Below are 17,916 nucleotides of genomic sequence, written 5' to 3' on the forward strand. Positions count from 1 at the left end.
GCAGCCAGTGTCAAAAGAAGCTTATGCAGAAATGCATGTATGAGTGCAGTTCCCTAATTGTCCACTTGAAGCATGAGCAAAAAGCAATTCAATCTGTGAGAGAGGGCTGTTAAAGTTGTATATTTTTGGATACAGAAATTAAAAATGTATATTTTTCTACTCCCATGCAGGAAAGAGTGTTGGGAAGTTGGAAAACATCCCTTTCAGATGTGCAACTAATGTGTACCTAAGCTGGATTTCTAAGCTGGATGTTTTTCAGGCGTAAATAGGAGTTCTGTGAGTCTTAGGGGTGGGATAAAAAATCAAAATACGATATGTTTGACAATATCAAAACTGGGAGTCTTTTACCATTTTTTATTTTTTTAATTCAAACTCTTTATTTCAGTCTTTGTTTATAAACTAGATTTAAAAGAATTTACCACTTTTCTCCAGCAGAGGGTGTTTCTCTCTGACCCATGTAATGTGAATTTGATGAGAAAACAAGGCTCCTGATACTCTGTAGACATTATCATCAATTAACTTTTTCACATGGTCTGGTGTTACAAAAGCAAACTAAGAATGGCAAAAATCGTAAATATCGAAGAATCACAATTTAAATGGAATTGGCCCCCAAAAAATCGCAATGGAATTGATGAAATTGTTTAAAAAAACTCAATCCAAATTCCTGAATTGCATGGCCTGGGAATGTAAAATGTTGAGCTAGTTACAACAATTTCTCCAAGCAAATACATTTAGTTTCAAAATATAACAGTCAATTCAAAATCATGCTATTCAAATTTAGCTTTTTGGTGCAATTATTCAAAATGAGCATTTTTGATCCACTAAATCTGCAATTCAGTTTCCAGTAGCGCCTTTCTCAACCCTTAGTAGTTTATGGTGACCTAAGAAGTCTGTGTTTGAGCTTAGTCAGAGTGAGAACTAAGTACACACAAGAAAAAAAGCTGTTTGATGATTATCTGAGGTCAAAGAGGTAGCCTGGGAAAAAAGCCATTTAGCCACCATGTGCCAGAAACTCCTGTTCAGCACTGATGTTATTCTTGCACAATCCTCTGTGCTCCAAGGGGAGAGAGTGCAGTACCAAAGAGACTAAGACCGTGTTTATTATCCATTCAATTTGGCTAAACCAAGACTTAAAAGTCCTTTTAGAAAACTTTAGCATAATAAACTCTTAAAGACTTGAAAATACCAAATTCATCATTTCACGCCTTAAAGTTAAATTCAATGCTCAAAATTTGCTGTGTGTTTTAACAATGAAAAACATAATCCTGCTAACTTTTAACTATATCATCCATTGCAAAGCATTGCTAAAGAAACAGAAAAGGCTTATTTCCCCAGGGGGCAGTCACTCATGTCATATGGCAGTTTTAGGCACATCAATTATAGTTCAGAAATATCAATAATGTTGTCAACAGTCTCATTAAGTTTAAGTTTAAAAGAGACTTCAGAGTTCATTGTAGCGTGTTGTGTCATCTTTTGTTGTAACTCTAAAGGCCTTTGCAAACCAACAGCGACGCGAATAAACTGCAAGAAACTGCGAAATATTTAGAAGTGTCATTTTCAATCTCCGCAGTTATTCTCCTCTAAACATTGTCTTCATAATCGTTGTCTTTTCGTGTCAACAACAAGCGTGAAATAACGTTGGTGGTGTGAAAGTTTGCATTGAAAAACAGTGGATTCAGAAAAATAGCCACTGTTTATGCAGCAAGATTACCACCCAAAGTCATGTCTCTAGTAGTCTAGAGTGGGACTGTGATCATTTCATGAAAATGTGAAACAAACTGGATGATACCTGTAAATGATTCCATCATGCATTTCCAGAGGGTGACGCTATTGCAGTATCAGAGATTTTAGGTTATAGAAGTGTTGTGAGATGTACCTTGATGGTGTGTGTGGAATTTGAAGGAGATTGGATTTTACACAACAGAGTTACTATAAGTTCCTGGTTGATGGCCAGATTTCAGGGTTTGAGGTGGTGCCGTAGACACATCTTTTAACTACAGGACATGACCTGACTAGCGATTGTTTATGAAGGCTTGAGAGAAATTTCTGAGCACAATTAAAACAATGTACAAAATATTCGCATGAAAAATATGCGTCAGGTGTGCAAAGGGCTTAATGGATAGAGAATGTTAGAAATTGTACAAGCTTTTAAGTTAATAATTCTAGGCACTATTTTATTTGCAGTATAAAGTTAGAAGAGGAAATATTTCACTTGGATATTATTTATTCCATGTTTCTTTGTTGACTTATACTGGTTAAAATGGTCTATATGTCCTGATGGCAAGCAATACATGATGTGTTCTTAAATGAGATTGAATAATTTCTGCTATCAGCAGGAGAAAACTCAAGAAAACATCAACCAATCACATCCATCAGGATCCATTATGTAAAACCAATCAAATCCCGTCCTGCCATTTTGCCCTAACCCTAACCCTAACCGCTCCTCCGGCTAAACAGAGCAAGAAAAGAAAGATGGAGGCTTTCTTTTCTTGCTTTGTTCCCCTGCCTCTAACTACTGCCCATCTCGAGTCTCACTCGACCTCGGGCCTGTCCCCCTGACCCGATGAGGTACTTGGCATTGGACTGTGGTCTGGATCAGAGTCTAATAAACTTTCACCACAGCGGCTCTGACAAGCAAAACAAAATTTGTGATATTTAGTAAGTCCTAGAGTAAATGTACATGTACTATTTGTGTTACAGCTTCACTCCTGATATTGTGTCACACGTAAAAGTGGATAATGCTAGCATGACAGTTGCGAGTACTAACAAAAGTCACGTTTGTTTATTTGTTTTTTAGCTTTACATTTTAACGTGTTGGTGTTTCCTTACCTCTAAATGAGACATGACTCAACGTAGTGCAAAGGACAGATTATAAAATGAGGAGCTCGGGGGGGGCAGACGGAGTCCTGACAAGATGCTACATTCAAATTCATGCTAGTTTTCAGGACTGCCAACCGTGCCTTTAAGAGTAGGAGCATGATTTTAAAGCTAAACCTTTGAATTGGTTAAAAGGACTTCATTACCCAGAATGCAAGTTGTGAACAAGTTTTCATTCAGTCAACCAGGAGTTCTATCTTTAAGTCTGGAGTCAAGCCTCTTCACTTCTGAACGTATATAAGAAAGAATCTATACTCATATAATACTCTCACTGGTGCCTCAAGCAATTGAAGATAGATATGAAGCACTACTAGTGAGTAATCAGAGTAGTTCATTTGATTTCTAGTGTTTTAAAACACTGCACTGAATGGGTGTAAATATTACTGGATGTGTTGTTTGGTTAAAAGTCCAGATGTAAAACACAAGCCTTCCCTTACAAGCTCTGATTATGATTGTTTCTTTCAAAAAGTTATCATCTCTTTTCTTCCTCATCAGTCTGTCTTATTCCTCTTTCTCATGTATTTAAGCAAGATTAATTTATGACTTGTGAAGTTGTTTCATGCAAATTTTTAAGGTAAAAACAAGCACATACTTTGATTTTGAACCATTCCTGTGAACATGTAGAGAAAGAAGACGTAGGTTCTTTTATTCAGCTGGGTTGATGATTCATCTCTTGCCTTCACTTTCTCTGACCTCCTCTTCCTTTTCAGAAACCCGGCCATGTATTTCTCTCAGAGACCATCCATCCTTTTCAAAGCTTTATCTCAGAAATCCTTGGTGCATGTATTTTTCTGCAATTACTTCGCTGCTGTTAAGAGATTTTTGCAGCATCGAAAATTATCTTTTAATTTTTTAATCTTCCAGTTTTCAATCAACAAGTTTGTTTTTTATTGACCGGATGAGATTTTGCTTCTGTTTTTTTGTCTCTAACCAACATGAAAAAAACACATGACCAAGTGTGTCCTCCTGAATCGGTGTTTGTGTTCATGAGCTCCTGCTTTTCATCGCAGCTGTATGACTCAACAGTAAGCTTTGGGGAAGCAGAGCTCTTCACAGCTGATTATACTCTCCTGCGTCTTAATTGACAAACCAATGAATGAAATCCCATCCATTATTTCTGGACACCCACCATTAATGGCAACCAGCCTCTAATTAGAAAGAAGCCATTTTATCTGCCCCATCATTACATAAGCCATTGTATCCTTTTTTTTCCCATTAATACTCACCTTCATTACGTTCAATCAAACAATACCTAATAGCATCTATATTTGGACTTTAAGATGGTATCTCTTACACTGGTGTTAAATATCACTGACTTACAGATGAGTTTTATGAAGTGGCAGTTAGTAATGAAAAAAAAAAAAGTATAAAAAAAATAGGTGCTCCTTTGATGCACCCAAAAAAGGAGTCATGATAAGGGTTTGGAGGGGCTGTATTGTGCTTTTCTGTTCTTAACAAACAGGTTAAATGTTGAATGTCTAAACTAAAAGTTTCAGATTATGAGGCTTTTGTGTGTCTGAGTTTTTCCAGGATAAGACTGCAGGTAGATCTGGATGATTTATTCAAACAGCTACATGAGAATTACACAAGAAGGACTCAGGATTTGCTCAATTTGTGACATCACAAATTGGTGCAAGCCATTTAAAGCATATAATAGTTATAAAGCTGTGCAATAAGCGACTTCCTGCTCTGTTCTTTCTCCAAACATGTGGCCATAACTCATAATCTGTCATTTAGAAAAGCATTCAAAACTTTGTAGCATGGCAACAGTGGAGGATGCTTCTAGAGTGCCTAGATCTGGAGTGCTGAAGGTGCCTCAAAGAGGTAATTTTTTTTGTAGAAGAGTGAAAAAGACTGCAGACTAAATGAGCAACCACTGACAGAAAGAAATTTGACAAATCTGGTCAACACTTGTGGCAAACTTGAAAAAAATCATTCAAGAAATAGTTTTTTTTCACACGAACAGGAATGAAAAATGGACCAACCAACAGTTTATTGCCTCCTTTATCACAGGCTCAGGGGCTTAAAATGATATCAATGAAGTGGACAAATAATTCCACAAAAAAACCAATCCATCATTATTGATCAACTCATTGATCATCAGTTTGAAGATACTAAGTAAAAATATTGATCATCTTAAAGACCTATGGGTGGATCCTTGTGTAGTTTTTTGAACATTTCATCAAACAAATGTTTTTTTTCCCTTTAACTGCCTTTAAATGTTAAGTTAAAGAGGTTTCACAGATGTCCTGTAAACTGGTATAAATGTTGTCTCAGGTGTTGTAAATAAACCTGAGATATTGAGATATACAAAATCATTCTTCATCTGATATTTCATGTAGACTGTCAATCTTATTTGCTCAGATAGTTTGTGATACAGTACAGAGTTTCTTCTCCAAAGCAAAGACTAGTCCTTTAAAGAATTCATTTAACTTGGATGACATGGCAGTGAAATATCGCGTTGACCTATACAGCTGTGTACTTCAGGCTACAACATGCCTATGTATGTATCTACTCAGACGGACATGATGCACTTAAGTGCTAAGCTAGTGAAAAGCCGTGTTTTTGTGTGCAGCCGGGGGAGCTACCTTCCCCTGTAACAAGTGCCTGTGGTTCTGTATTAGCCAGCAATCTCTCTCACTTACAGAGCACTTCTGCTTTCTCTCCCCCTCCGTTCACAGCAGATAAGTCGCAGAGCGCGTAGACAGAGAATAATGACGTTCAGCATGCACAACAACTGCCTCCCTGGGAGAGGGCCCCAGGGAGCATTTTGCAGCATTACGCAGTCAGCCATAACTAAAACATCATTACATCCCTATCCACAGGCCTGACCAGGAGGACGGACAGGCAGAGATGGGGGAGCAGTGGATGGATGGATAGATGGATGTATAGATGGACCTGATAGTTATGTGTATATCCATAAAACCTGAGGGGTAGATTCCCAATTGATGTAGACGTTATTTTATCTGTAAAGTGTCTAAAAAACTGACAAATGTGGGCTATTATTGCCAGAGCCTGAATTGATAAGACTCAACATGCTTTTGGTTAAGTCCCCTCTTTTACTTATCACACCACAAGTCAAAACCAAAACAGACTGAGTTAAAAATACAGGAAGAAATAAAAGCACATATTGGGGTGACTATGGTTCAGTGGTAGAATTGCTCATCCTTCAATCACAGGGTCGAGGTTCGATCTTTGGCCATGCTGTTCACACACCACAGTTTCCTGGAGCAAAACACTTAACCCTGACCTCAGTGGCTGTGCCATTGGTGTGTGAATGGATTGACTGACGCTGACACTGATGGACACTTTACATTAACGCCTCTGTTGGATTGTATGAATGTGAACGGGTGAATGTGACCTGTTGTGTGAAAACGTTTTGAGAGATCTGAAAACTAGAGAAAGAGTTGTTTCAACACAGTACGTTTACCTTTTACCATGCAGTCCTAACAGCAGAGGAGCTTGACCAGATGATTTGGTCGATTTCTCAAATACCCTAACCCCTAAAACGGAGTCATGAATACATTAATATGGTTTCTAGGCCTTTTTTTTAATCCGAAGGCGGATAATGCTAATGTCGATGGAAAATCCCATTGAAGGGCTAACGCAATTAGCATTGTGACTATCTTACTGTCTATGACAGTGGTCACCAACCTTTTTGAGCCCGAGATCTCTAAACCTAACCAGCGTGAATGAAAGATTTACCTATTGAAGACTTGAGGAACAATGGAAAACACATGATGTATTTCCAGTTTTAACGAGCCTAGATGTATGAATTATACTCAAGTAACTCGTATTAGAGTGTTACAAGCTAATTTGCTTCCTGAAAATCTTAACAACTTAACCTTTTACATTATGAGAAAATGGAACTTGAGTGCTTAATAAATTCTCAATCAGTACCATTCAGTTACCTGCAGTTACCATCGGTTACATATCAAAGCAGCATCACTTCAAAACACCATATAAAAGATTGAGCAATAAGGAATGTTGCACACACAGCATTTTTTCATTAAATGTTTTCTTGCCATTACTGCTTTAAGTGTCCCTTTTGTAGTAATTCAAAGGTTTATCTTATCAATTTTGTCTTAAAAGTACTGCTTTAAAATAACAGACTGGCTGACGCACATTATGTATAATACAGTTTTATAGAAAAATCTAAAAACTGGGATTAAATATCTATACAAGTAGAGTTATTCATTGCTCTTAAAGTAGAAAGTGAAGTTAAATAAGATAAATGGTGACAATTTGTAGGTGTGCACATCCTGTCCCCCCTACCTCCTGCCCTCATTGAGCCACCCCAGTCTGAAAGTCTGGACACACCCCTGCTCAGTCCAGTGCAAATGCTGGATACAAACAACTCATAACTAATGTTTTACTGAGAAACCAGTAAGTCAGACTTTCAGAGGAAGGTTGGTTGGATGAACATTATGGAGAGTAATGGAACGAGAAGTTGCCATAATCATGAGATAGAGATACTCTGAGGAAAAGCTGCAGGTAGACTTCAGTTGCACTTTTTCCAACCTGACTTCTTCATTTTAAATACCTGAGTTTACTTGGCTGCATATTAGCTGATTGGCTTACCTGCTGTATTTCAGACAAGGTTGTCACTTATGGAGTATTTCTAAAAGTTACAATCTGCACTTGCTGTTAAATCTAGATATTACCTAAGAGAATAGACTTTGTTTTTGTTGTTTTATAACTTACTTTGGAACATTTCCTGTCAATACACTCTTGTTGGCTATGGCTAAAGTATAAGCAGAGTTACTTCCCTGGTTCACTGCATTAGTTATAAGGTTACAACACTGGTCAATTACCTGTTGAAGTACCTTAAAAAAATATGAGGCTTGTCCTGTTAATATCATTATTCAGATCTTTAGTTTGTTTTTCCTGAAACTCTACCTCCATCCATAAAATATATTCCTAAGAGCTGTTCCCTCAGCTGTCAGCTGACCACCCGAGTTTAAAGCTGTCCAGGCAGAACTCATAAGCAATATTCAATTATGCACGTAATACAAAAACTACTCCCTTATTAAACCAGAGCGAATAAACCGAAGTGACACATTAATGAGGGACTTAATACATAAATGAAAAAGTGCAGACAGTAACAAACATTTAGAGAAGAAGCATGAAATTACTTCTGCTCTCTAACAAGAAGGCAGGCAGCAGAACAGTAAGAGGAGCATAAACAAAGAGCGCCCTGACTGTCCGAGCAAACACTGTTTACACACTGTAAACACACTGTAATGATGACAGGATCTAAATAGATTAGGGTATTAGTTTCATACTATTGAGTATACTCTGTCCTAAAACTCATTCAACTTATTTTGTTACTTTTATGTTTGATTTTATGGAACAGGACAGCGGACTGGGGTCTACTGAGAGTTTTTATTGTTTTTAATTTATAACGTCATTGACACACTGTCAGCTCAGATTGAAGATTTATAACTGTTGCACTTCAGGAGCTGATACCTGTTATGTGCTCTGTTTTATGTACAACAAGCTCCTGAATGATAATTATTATCCCCGAGACCCTGAATCCTAATGAAGGGTAAATAAAAGCACTAAACAAACCAGGCTGTTGTACACCTTTGAACTAATCATCAACTCTTCCACCATCGCTTCCTTTGGGATTCATCACACTTTATCACCTACTCTTTCAGCAACATCCTCCTCTTTTGTCCCGAAAAAGAAACAAGCCCATGCTCAGCCATTAAAGCCTCCGAAACCTCCTTCAACTCTTGATTGCATCCCTCCTGGTCGCACCTCTTACGCCTCACCTTTCCTCCTCTCCAAAGAGAAAAGATCTGGAGGTAATTAACAATATGCTGTGAGAGCAACATGACAACTTATGAATATGTAAGAATCTGGCTTTGACTCAACCTGCATCCACTTCTCTTTGAGTTTCCTCAGAAGCTTTTTTAATTTCCCGGAGAATGATGCCTTTCATCTTCGCATGCTTATTAAAAAAGGTGCACGGTGCAAACACACACCCTTTCAAACACACACGCACGCGCGCACACACCTTCACCCTGCTGCTGTTTGTAACTGGTTGTGCTGTCCTCTCGGGCTGTAACCCAGCCATGTAATGAAGGCTATAAATCAGCACCTTGGACAGCGTCAGGCAGCCCTGGGCTCTTTGTGGATGTGAGGGAAGGAGAGGGGGAGCTGCTTTCAGCACCGGGGGAGGCGGACAGCGACAGCCTCTGACATTCTGACTGTAAGGAGGTGAAAAGCCTCCCTATCAGGAGCTGTCCTGCATGGAGCACTGATGACTAAACATAGTTATTCAGGTTGCTACACAGCTTGCTTAGCTGAGCTGTGATTCACATGAAAAGGACGGGGTGATAGAAGTCTGCGTGAGTGTGTGTGTGTGAGAAACATTACTGAGAAGTGACGGAATAGTTGGATGGGGGAGAGTCAGCGGCTCAGGGGCTGAAACAGAGAGATGAAGGGAGGTGTGAGGAACTGATTCCCTTTTAAGAGTATCACAACACAGCTCATTCAACACGTACGGCTCCCAACTCAATGAAACAAACTTCCCTCTGGAACCCCTCTTGAGGTTGGATCCCACCCCTTTCCAAGAGGTTTCCCTTTTCCACCAACACTGCATATACAACGTTTGATAATTCAGCTCTGTGTGACAAAGGTTTTCAATTTTTCTGCATTTGTCTTAAGGATGCTTTGAGGAGGATCTGTTTTAATTGGACTGCCTCGCCACCTTCTGGCCTGGAGTCTCATGCACAATGTCGTAATGACTTTTAGCGAGATGTGTATTTGTTTTGGAATTAAAAGGAGATCAGATTTTCTTCGTCCAAGATAACTTTTTACTGGCAACAACATGCCGAAGTAAGGTATTTATCAATACAATTACGTCAATGTCAATGTCAATGTCAATGTCAATGTCAATGTCAGCTTAATTATACAGCACATTTAAACAGCCAGCAGCCTACCAAAGTGCTTTACAGTAAAAGGGCAGACATGATAAAAACAATTGAACAATAAAAGTAATAAAAACAAATAAACAATAAGCGTAATGATATGATTTGAAATGTGACACTACGCAAATGTAGTAGCCACCTATATGTAGTGCTATCGGCAGCCCAGTATCTACGTATCTGTAGGCTAACGTGACAACAAGTGAAGTCAGTTTGTCTATAGTGTCGTAGCTGTCTATATTTAGGGAAGCTAACAGCCTGATGCTCTAAGACATGTCTGTAATGTGTACCGTTAGTAAATGCTGGTTAGCTATGTCCTACCAGTCATCTACCAATCAGAGCTTACATAACCTCACTCTTCATTTTATTGATAGACTTTCAAGTTTGAACAGACCACTGCAGAATAACTGCTGACTGTGGCTTGGAATGAGCATTATCACATTAGCTTAGCCCCTGTGTTAGCATTTAGCTCGTGCTCTATCATTCTCCTGTTTATCTTTCTTCTGCTCTTCTGTCCTTTTTCTGTCTGACAGTTAGGCTCCAGTGTTCACCATCACTACAAAATTAATCACGGAAATTGTTTTCAGCAGAGAAAAACGGAACTACTTCTAAACTTCGTTAGTCAGCGTGTTGTTGTCATGGAAACATAGACGTGCCGTAAATCAATTCGGTCCTGCCTGTCCTGATCGGAAAGCTAAGAAGTAGCAATTTGAAATAATAATAAAAAAAAATTTGTAAGTTATAAAAACTTGCGTTATGGTTGAGGTTCACGTGTGTACAAATAAGTGAATAAGTGAAGCAGGGATTAATCTCTTGTCTCTTGTTAAATTATTATGCTGGGTTGGGTACATTATGTTTGGTGCAACTTGCACTGAACGGTAGAGAAGTGACACCTGCGGTGCACGAGCTTAATGTGCCGTGTATATCAAGAGACGTGGAGGTTATGCTACATTAGCTAAAGCATGGCAGTTAAGTTCTGGGTCCACTGAGGAAGCAGGTGAAAACCGCAGAGTGGGAGCGTTTCAGGTGAGGGTTCAACCACATGAGGCCAGATGCAGCATCTGCAGGATCACCACCCAGCACGACACCCCCAGGTAAAGATATTACGTCAGTGGGAAGTTGCTTAATGAATGTTTTTAAATATCATATAACTATACTGAACAATGAGGTGCATTTTAAAAGAAGCAAACAATCAGTTTGACCTTCTTATGGACCTCATTTCCTGACTGCAACACCAAATTAAAACTCTGATCCTGCAGACAGCCTCTTCAAATGACACATCTGACCTGCCCGCAGTGTCAGATTTTGAAGCACTGGGCCCTCTGACCAAACTGGTGCAGCTGATGATTCGGGGAGTGAGAGCTCGCTGCAACGCTACATGCACTGGTCATTAAGTGTACAGCAGTTAAAGCAACGACAGCCTGACGAATTAAACAGTCTGACATCAATGTATAGCATGACAGGCACCAAGCTGCTACTACACTACCACAGAATGAACATGCACGCCAACTTTCAGATTCTGCACACACATGGCTGCACACACTTATGTAAATTCAACGCTGCAGAAAGACAGACAGAGACTCTCAGGTAATCATATTAGTTTGACGTTCCTATGTGAGTGTGTGTGTGTGTGTGTTTTATATGGCTTTGTGTCATACTCCATAACCTGCCCTTGATGGTTGCAATTGGATGCACTTGTAAACCGGGTCATGCTTCAACCCTGATGCCAACCTCTTACAACTGCTGTCCACGCTCACAGCCCGTCATTGTAATCCCCCCTCTCCACACACACACACAAAAAAAAGAGATGCCCGCATTAAGTTAAATATTCATGTTCCCAGCACTGGTCTATTTTTATCATTAAGCCCTCTCAGGTAGGAGAAAGCAGCATAGTGACTGTTCTCTCATCCGCAACCTGTCTCTCCAAAAGCATCCCTGAGAGTCCTGAGCTGACGACAAAAACAGGGAGGCTTGTGCGCAGCGCTGAGAGAATGGTCGGCATGAAAGGCTGAGGAGGATGGGGATGGGGATGGGGAGGGGGGTAAGCAGAGACAAATGTAGGGAGCATAAGGGGAGAAAAAAGAGGGCAGTGAGGAAGAGAGTTTGGCCTTGAGGGAGTGGATGTGTGCAGAGATAAAATCCTTCACTTAAAATAGCAGAGTGGTGGAAGGAAATAGAGCTGGGCTGCAGAATTAGGGTACGAAAATGGACGTCATACTAAAAGTGATGTTTGATTTTTTGACAATTTATGTTTTAATGCTGCATCTCTCATCTCTCGGTTCAACTCCCCTCTGGGACTGAGAAAGGTTTGCTGTGAGAGCACTCACAAAAATCGCTCTGCACAAACCAGCAACCTACAGGTTTTCCTCCTGAACGCCTGCAGAGACCGAGGACCCGGCTGAGCGCTGGGGATTGGACGCAGGGCTGATTTTGACAGCTGGGGGCGATGGGATTAGTAGCAATGGTAGCTTGGTATCCATAATTGTGAGTGGCTGTGCTTGTGTGTGTGTGTGTGTGTGTGCATACGCATGCCTGCACTGGCTGTCCAAACCGTGCCATATGTGATGGGAGTATTTATGTTACCATGCACCAGAAAACACTCTGTATTCTGCATGCATGTACTGTATGTTCAATTTCATATTAGTATGTGTGCGTGTGTGTGTGTGTGTGTGTGTGTGTGTGTGTGAGTGTGTGTGTGTGGACAGAACTGTAATGCCCTTACACTTGCCATCCATCGCATGGAGTGAGCCTATTACTATTCCTGTCACAACAGCCTTGCAGTAAGAGCAGCAGCAGAGGAGGCAAGCAGGCCGACCATCGTACGATGCTGTAATACTCACACACACACACACACACACGCACACACGCACACACACAATCCTCCTTCTTCCAATGGCTGCTCACTCGCATCAGGTTGCGTGTGTACATCTTAATCATGCATGTTGCTTTATATGCTCTCAGATGAATGTGTGTGCGTGGGAGTGTGTACTGCATGTGTGTCTTGCATAATCATGTGAATATTCCTGTGTGCGCTCATGTGTGTGTGTGACTGCATGACACATCCCATCACTCACCCTGGCTCTGCGCTCCCCCGTCCCCCTCCTCTGTGTCGGTCAGGTTGTTAAGCATCCCGGCTCCTCTTCTTCAGCCGCGGCTGCTGCTGCTGCTGCTGCTGCTGCTGCGGAGCGATGTCACCGATCGAGCTCTCGGCGGCTCTCCCTGCGCTCCACCCACCGTCGTACAGCCTCAGAAAAACCGCGGGGAAGGAAAAAGGAAGAGGGAGCAGGGTAGAAAAATATGCCAGCCGGACGGACGGACAGATGGACGGATCCTCCTCGCTCCTCTTCTTTGCTCCTCGCTGCCCGTAGGATGCACGAAGAGAGGCAGCAGGAGAGAGAAGGATTTTTTTCTCTCCCTCTGTAGATCCTCCTCTTGACGTCTCTTCTCCGCTGGCTTGTAAGCGTGACTCTCCCTCTCTTACTCTTTCTCTAGAAGGAGGAGGGAGGGAGGGAGGGATGAGGGAAGCTGCAGGAGTTTGGTGGATGATGGAACGCCTCAGAGCTGCACACTTGCTCTCTACCTCCTTCCCTCTCAGTGTGTTTTTTTCAGTGATCTCAATCTCTCCCACTTACAGATTTTAAAAAAACACTCACTCTGCTCACATGATGTTGCTCAGTCACTACAGCTGCCAAACTAATTGCATATTCTGGCACCAGGGTGATTTCTTCTCCATCCATCTCCCTCCTCCCTCCCTGTGTTTCTCTTCTCATCCTGGCCGTCAGTGGTAGAGGTGACTGTGGAAGTGGAATTGATGCTGTTGGATGCAAGCGCCGGCCTCGCTGCTCTGATGTTTTCCATCCACAGAGGTGCATTATGCATCAGCTTTCTCCTCCTGCCGGCTTTGTAATTCACTCCCTACTTTAATGTCACATGCAAATAAAGCCGCTGCTTCCTTCAAGGGACGGACAAGCTCTATCAACACCATCTGCATGCAGATGGACGGACATGATGAGTACAAAGACGCAAACATCTGGAAATCAGCAATACTGTGCATCAATAACTGGATCACGCACGTTGCACTGTGCCAGTGTGTTTCTGCAGCTAACAAACACAGCACAGTGCTTCGTGTTTTACATTTTCGTCCTCTCTGCCGCCCCGAAGAGTGAAGAAATGTTTGGTTTCAGCCGAGGGAACATGCACACTGAGCGCCGTCAGCACAGCATTGAAGCCTCACTGTCAATTAGACGCTCTCATTCTGATCCATGCAGATTCATTTTGATTCAGTACACAATGTACCGTGTGTATGAAGACATTGTGTGTGTGTGTGTGTGTCCCAGCAGTTGTGATCTCACACCAGAGATATGAAAGCAATTAATCTTGGTTTTAGTCATGGTGGCACTGATGCACAGAATAGATTTCAACAAAAAGGAGGAGGAGGAAAAGTAGAAGTGCGTGCTCGGCTCCAGCGAATGAATTTATTACCAATGTCTCAAACAAAACCGGTTTTGTCGAGGTACAATTACCTTGACAAAGAACCCATACCTTGAAGCTTGGCAATAAATGTCCTTAGTGAGCAGCATACGGATATATTTGTGTCTCATTGTTCATTAGTGCTCACACCAGAGCGAGCAGATTGTTTGTAACAACAACAGGCATCCTGGAATTAAATTAGAAAATCCACAAGGACAGAGCCTGTGCATTTACCCAATGAAACATTTATTCGGTTCAGTTGTGTCCTGAATGCTCATCATCACTCTAAGTAGATGATAATATGTGTAGCCTCTAATGAGGGATCTGATTGGCTGAATGTGAATGGGTGTGAAATCCTGCTGATAGCTCCTATTGGTGAAACGGTTGCTCAGCAAGGTTTATTTTAATGGTTTGTGAAGCAAGCTTGAAGAAAACAGGACGATGTGTTAGTTAGAAGATGGTGAAGGATGTGAAGTGAAGCACCAAGAAGCTCATGGACAGCATGTATAGCAGCACTAATCTATAGTGTGAATGAGAGCCCTGCCCTCCAAATGTCAGTGCTAGCTGCTCATTAACTCTGCAGGGATCACTCCTCACTGCTGTCGATGGGATAGATGGACAACAAGTTAATGGTTAACTTCATTAAATGCTGTGGTTACCAAGGTTGGTTGTCTACTGGGTTATTAAGACGTCAAGAAATCCTTTTCCTGAATACATCTCTTTTCTTTAAAACATATTATTGTCATCTGCTGCTGCAACCAATCCATAAATTGGTCTAAATAAATGAATAAGGCTTTAAAAAGAGTGGATTAAAGACAGCAGTGTTGGAAGAAAGATTTCTAACAATGAGCCCAAGTCAGCTTGATATTTACTCTTAATAAAAAAAATAGAAAAGATTTTTTGTTGCCAATGAAACAAATTTGCCAAATCATCTTTGTCAATGCAGTAGAGCTCATTCTGCCATGAATGACTTCTTTGGAACTCATAGCAACTCAGTTTTCAAGAGCTTGATCATCAGTGTATTAAATTGACTTTCTAACAAAATACTCAAAGCAAAGTTGTCTTAAATATCCTGTGAGGAATATTTAGGCAGTAGTAATATAAGACTAAAATTAGATATTTTATTACCTACAAAAACAAACGCAATGACTTCTATTAGGCTGGATTACTTTAATGTGTATTTCTGAATTCCTAAATAAATAAACAGATAAATAAAAAGAGATTTTCAGGACAAACTAAATAAAGCATGACGGCAACATGTGACAAAATTTTGCATAGAATCTGAATCAGAGCAGCCTTTATCCGCCAAGTATCTTAAGAATACAATAAATTTTACACTTGTTTAACCACCTTTATTTTTGGCTGTCTGTTCAACAGCCTATTTAACAATTTGTTGAGTGAAGAGGCAGATACCATAAGTATGTCTTCCTTCTACTCATTTTCAATCATTTTGAGACTTATTTTGTTTTGTATTGTACTTTTATTTCTATGTTATCAAGAACAAAATTAAGACTAAACTAAAACTAAACAAAAAACGCTCTCTGTAAAATTATTGTAAATAAACACTAAATAATACAAAAAAGAAAAAAATGGAGCTTAAGTGGTAAGAAAAAAATTGTAATAATAATAATAATAATAATAATAATAATAATAATTATTATTATTATTATTATTATTATAATAAATAAATAAATAAATAAATAAATAAATAAATAAATAAATAAATAAATAAATAAATAAATAAATTAATTAATTAATTAATTAATAAATTTATAAATAAACTTATGAATAAATAAATTTATAAATAAATTTAAAAAAATAATAAAGAATTCGCATTGTTTGATATTTGGTATTTTCTGGTGCTGTGAAAAATGAAACATTTTCATTGATATAACATTCCCAAGTCCCATTTATTTTTGAACCTGCCACTTTTAAATCTATTTTACTTGTAGCACTATGTTTGGTAAATATGAAAAATATTGTAAATACTGAGTATTTGATTTATTTGCAAAGAAGCTATCAACCGATGAGTCTGCTCAAGGTTACTACTTCTCAAAGGAAAGTCTTGCTCATAGCAGATTATTTCATAATGACATATGTCACAGAAAAATCTGCATTTTCCTTTAGTATTCCCAAGACATGTAGTATTTATAATTTGGCAAGGTACAAATGAGAACTGATTGATTAATTGATTGTCTAAGTGTTCTTGGGCACGACACTTAACCCCAAACTGCCCATAATGGCTGTGCAATCAGTGTGCTTAGTTAATACTTATGGGCGCCACCAACATGTCAGCAAATATGGAGGCGGTTCCACTTTGTCCCTGTAGAGGACACCAAAATGGACACAGAAAGTTCCTCACAGGAACTTCAAGTTGATGTATTTTAGTTGTTAATTCTGAATGTGATGCTGTGAAACAACATCCCATCATCACGACAGCTGCTAACATGAAGGATTTCACCAGCTCCAGCATTCATTCACCTGCAGACCTACAGTTTCCTCGTACAGCGATGGAGTGAGGTCAGCACTTCCTGTGAGCAGGTCTAAATGTCACAGCCTGGATCTACATTCACAGAACAGCTCTAAGTGAGTCCTCTGAACCAAAGCAGCTGATGTTAGCCAGCACTCTGCCAGATCTCAGCAGTGTTTTGATTAAGAGGGAACGAAGGCCGGCAAAGAGCCAACTGGATATTAGAGTAGCTCGTTGTTATACATTTTTGAGCAGTGTAACGTCTTGTCTGACAACACTGCTTTGGATTTAGGGGTTACTTTATGGCATAATGCATGCATTAGCTTTTTCCAAATCAACAGATGCAAAAGCAATGACTCAGAAATTATTTCTGAATTATTATAAGCTCAATGCTTGCCTTGGTGTAATTCGATACACCTCGTCTGCTGACTCACTTCACTGATGGGGATTAGGGTATGAATTATTAAAGCTTTAAAAATGACAGAAAAAAAACTACATTTGATTGTTTTTGGTCTGGAGAAAGAAAATAACCTCTTAAGAGGAACAGACAGAGGGAGATGACAGGGAGATGACGGTCGATAGATCACTCTCATAGAAGAAAGACAGGTGGGAACATGTACCTGTCAGGGAGATGTGTTTACTTCAGGATGTCAGCTAACTGCTTTGAGGAACTGATGTACTGCATTCAAGCCCTCTCTGTTTTTGCACTTCACTGAAATGTGCAGGTGTTGGGGGCTTAAATGAGACTTAAAACTCAGATTTCTTGGTTTTGCTTCTGTTGTTTTCAAAGACGTGCTGAAGAAAATTGCGTGTTGTGCTTCATTGTGGGAAAAAAATAGGAATGTACTACAATCATGACAGACAAGTGCTGTCACACTGGGGAAGAGGAGCCTGCTGGCACGGCAGCTGTTGCCCAATAAACAGATGGGTGAGTTGATAGTCAAAATAATCGATGACAGAACAAAAAGAAGGAGAAAAAAGAAAATTGATGAATAGAAATATGAAACTTCTTTTGAGAAGTAGGAAAAAGTTGTTGGAAAACCACTTCAAGCTAGAGTGCACATCAAGTTATTATTTTCTGTCAGAGGTTTGTGACAAAGAAGAGATTCAAACAGGTAAAGTTGTAGGTGAGTAGATCTTATATAGTGTCTCAGGTGGACTAAA

At 39.9% G+C, this 17,916-nt stretch overlaps 1 protein-coding gene across 3 annotated transcripts in view; it reads right to left on the reverse strand.

Moving 5' to 3' along the window:
* The window catches only part of slc12a5a (solute carrier family 12 member 5a), a 261,991-nt gene that overhangs the window by 146,914 nt on the left and 97,161 nt on the right, over positions 1–17,916 (reverse strand). Inside the window, exon 1 of one of the 3 annotated variants that reach the window (XM_074668592.1) lies at positions 12,887–13,345. The exons of the other annotated variants lie outside the window; for them this stretch is intronic. Coding sequence (XP_074524693.1) covers positions 12,887–12,941 — 55 coding nt within the window. The 5' untranslated portion in view covers positions 12,942–13,345. Of the gene's footprint in view, positions 1–12,886; positions 13,346–17,916 lie in introns of those variants that run through there. 3 annotated transcript variants of the gene reach the window in all.

The sequence above is a fragment of the Halichoeres trimaculatus genome, unplaced genomic scaffold, assembly GCF_033239565.1.
Source record: "Halichoeres trimaculatus isolate MK-OKI-2021-1 unplaced genomic scaffold, fHalTri1.1 fHalTri1_scaffold_1, whole genome shotgun sequence".
Classification (NCBI taxonomy): Eukaryota; Metazoa; Chordata; class Actinopteri; order Labriformes; family Labridae; genus Halichoeres; species Halichoeres trimaculatus.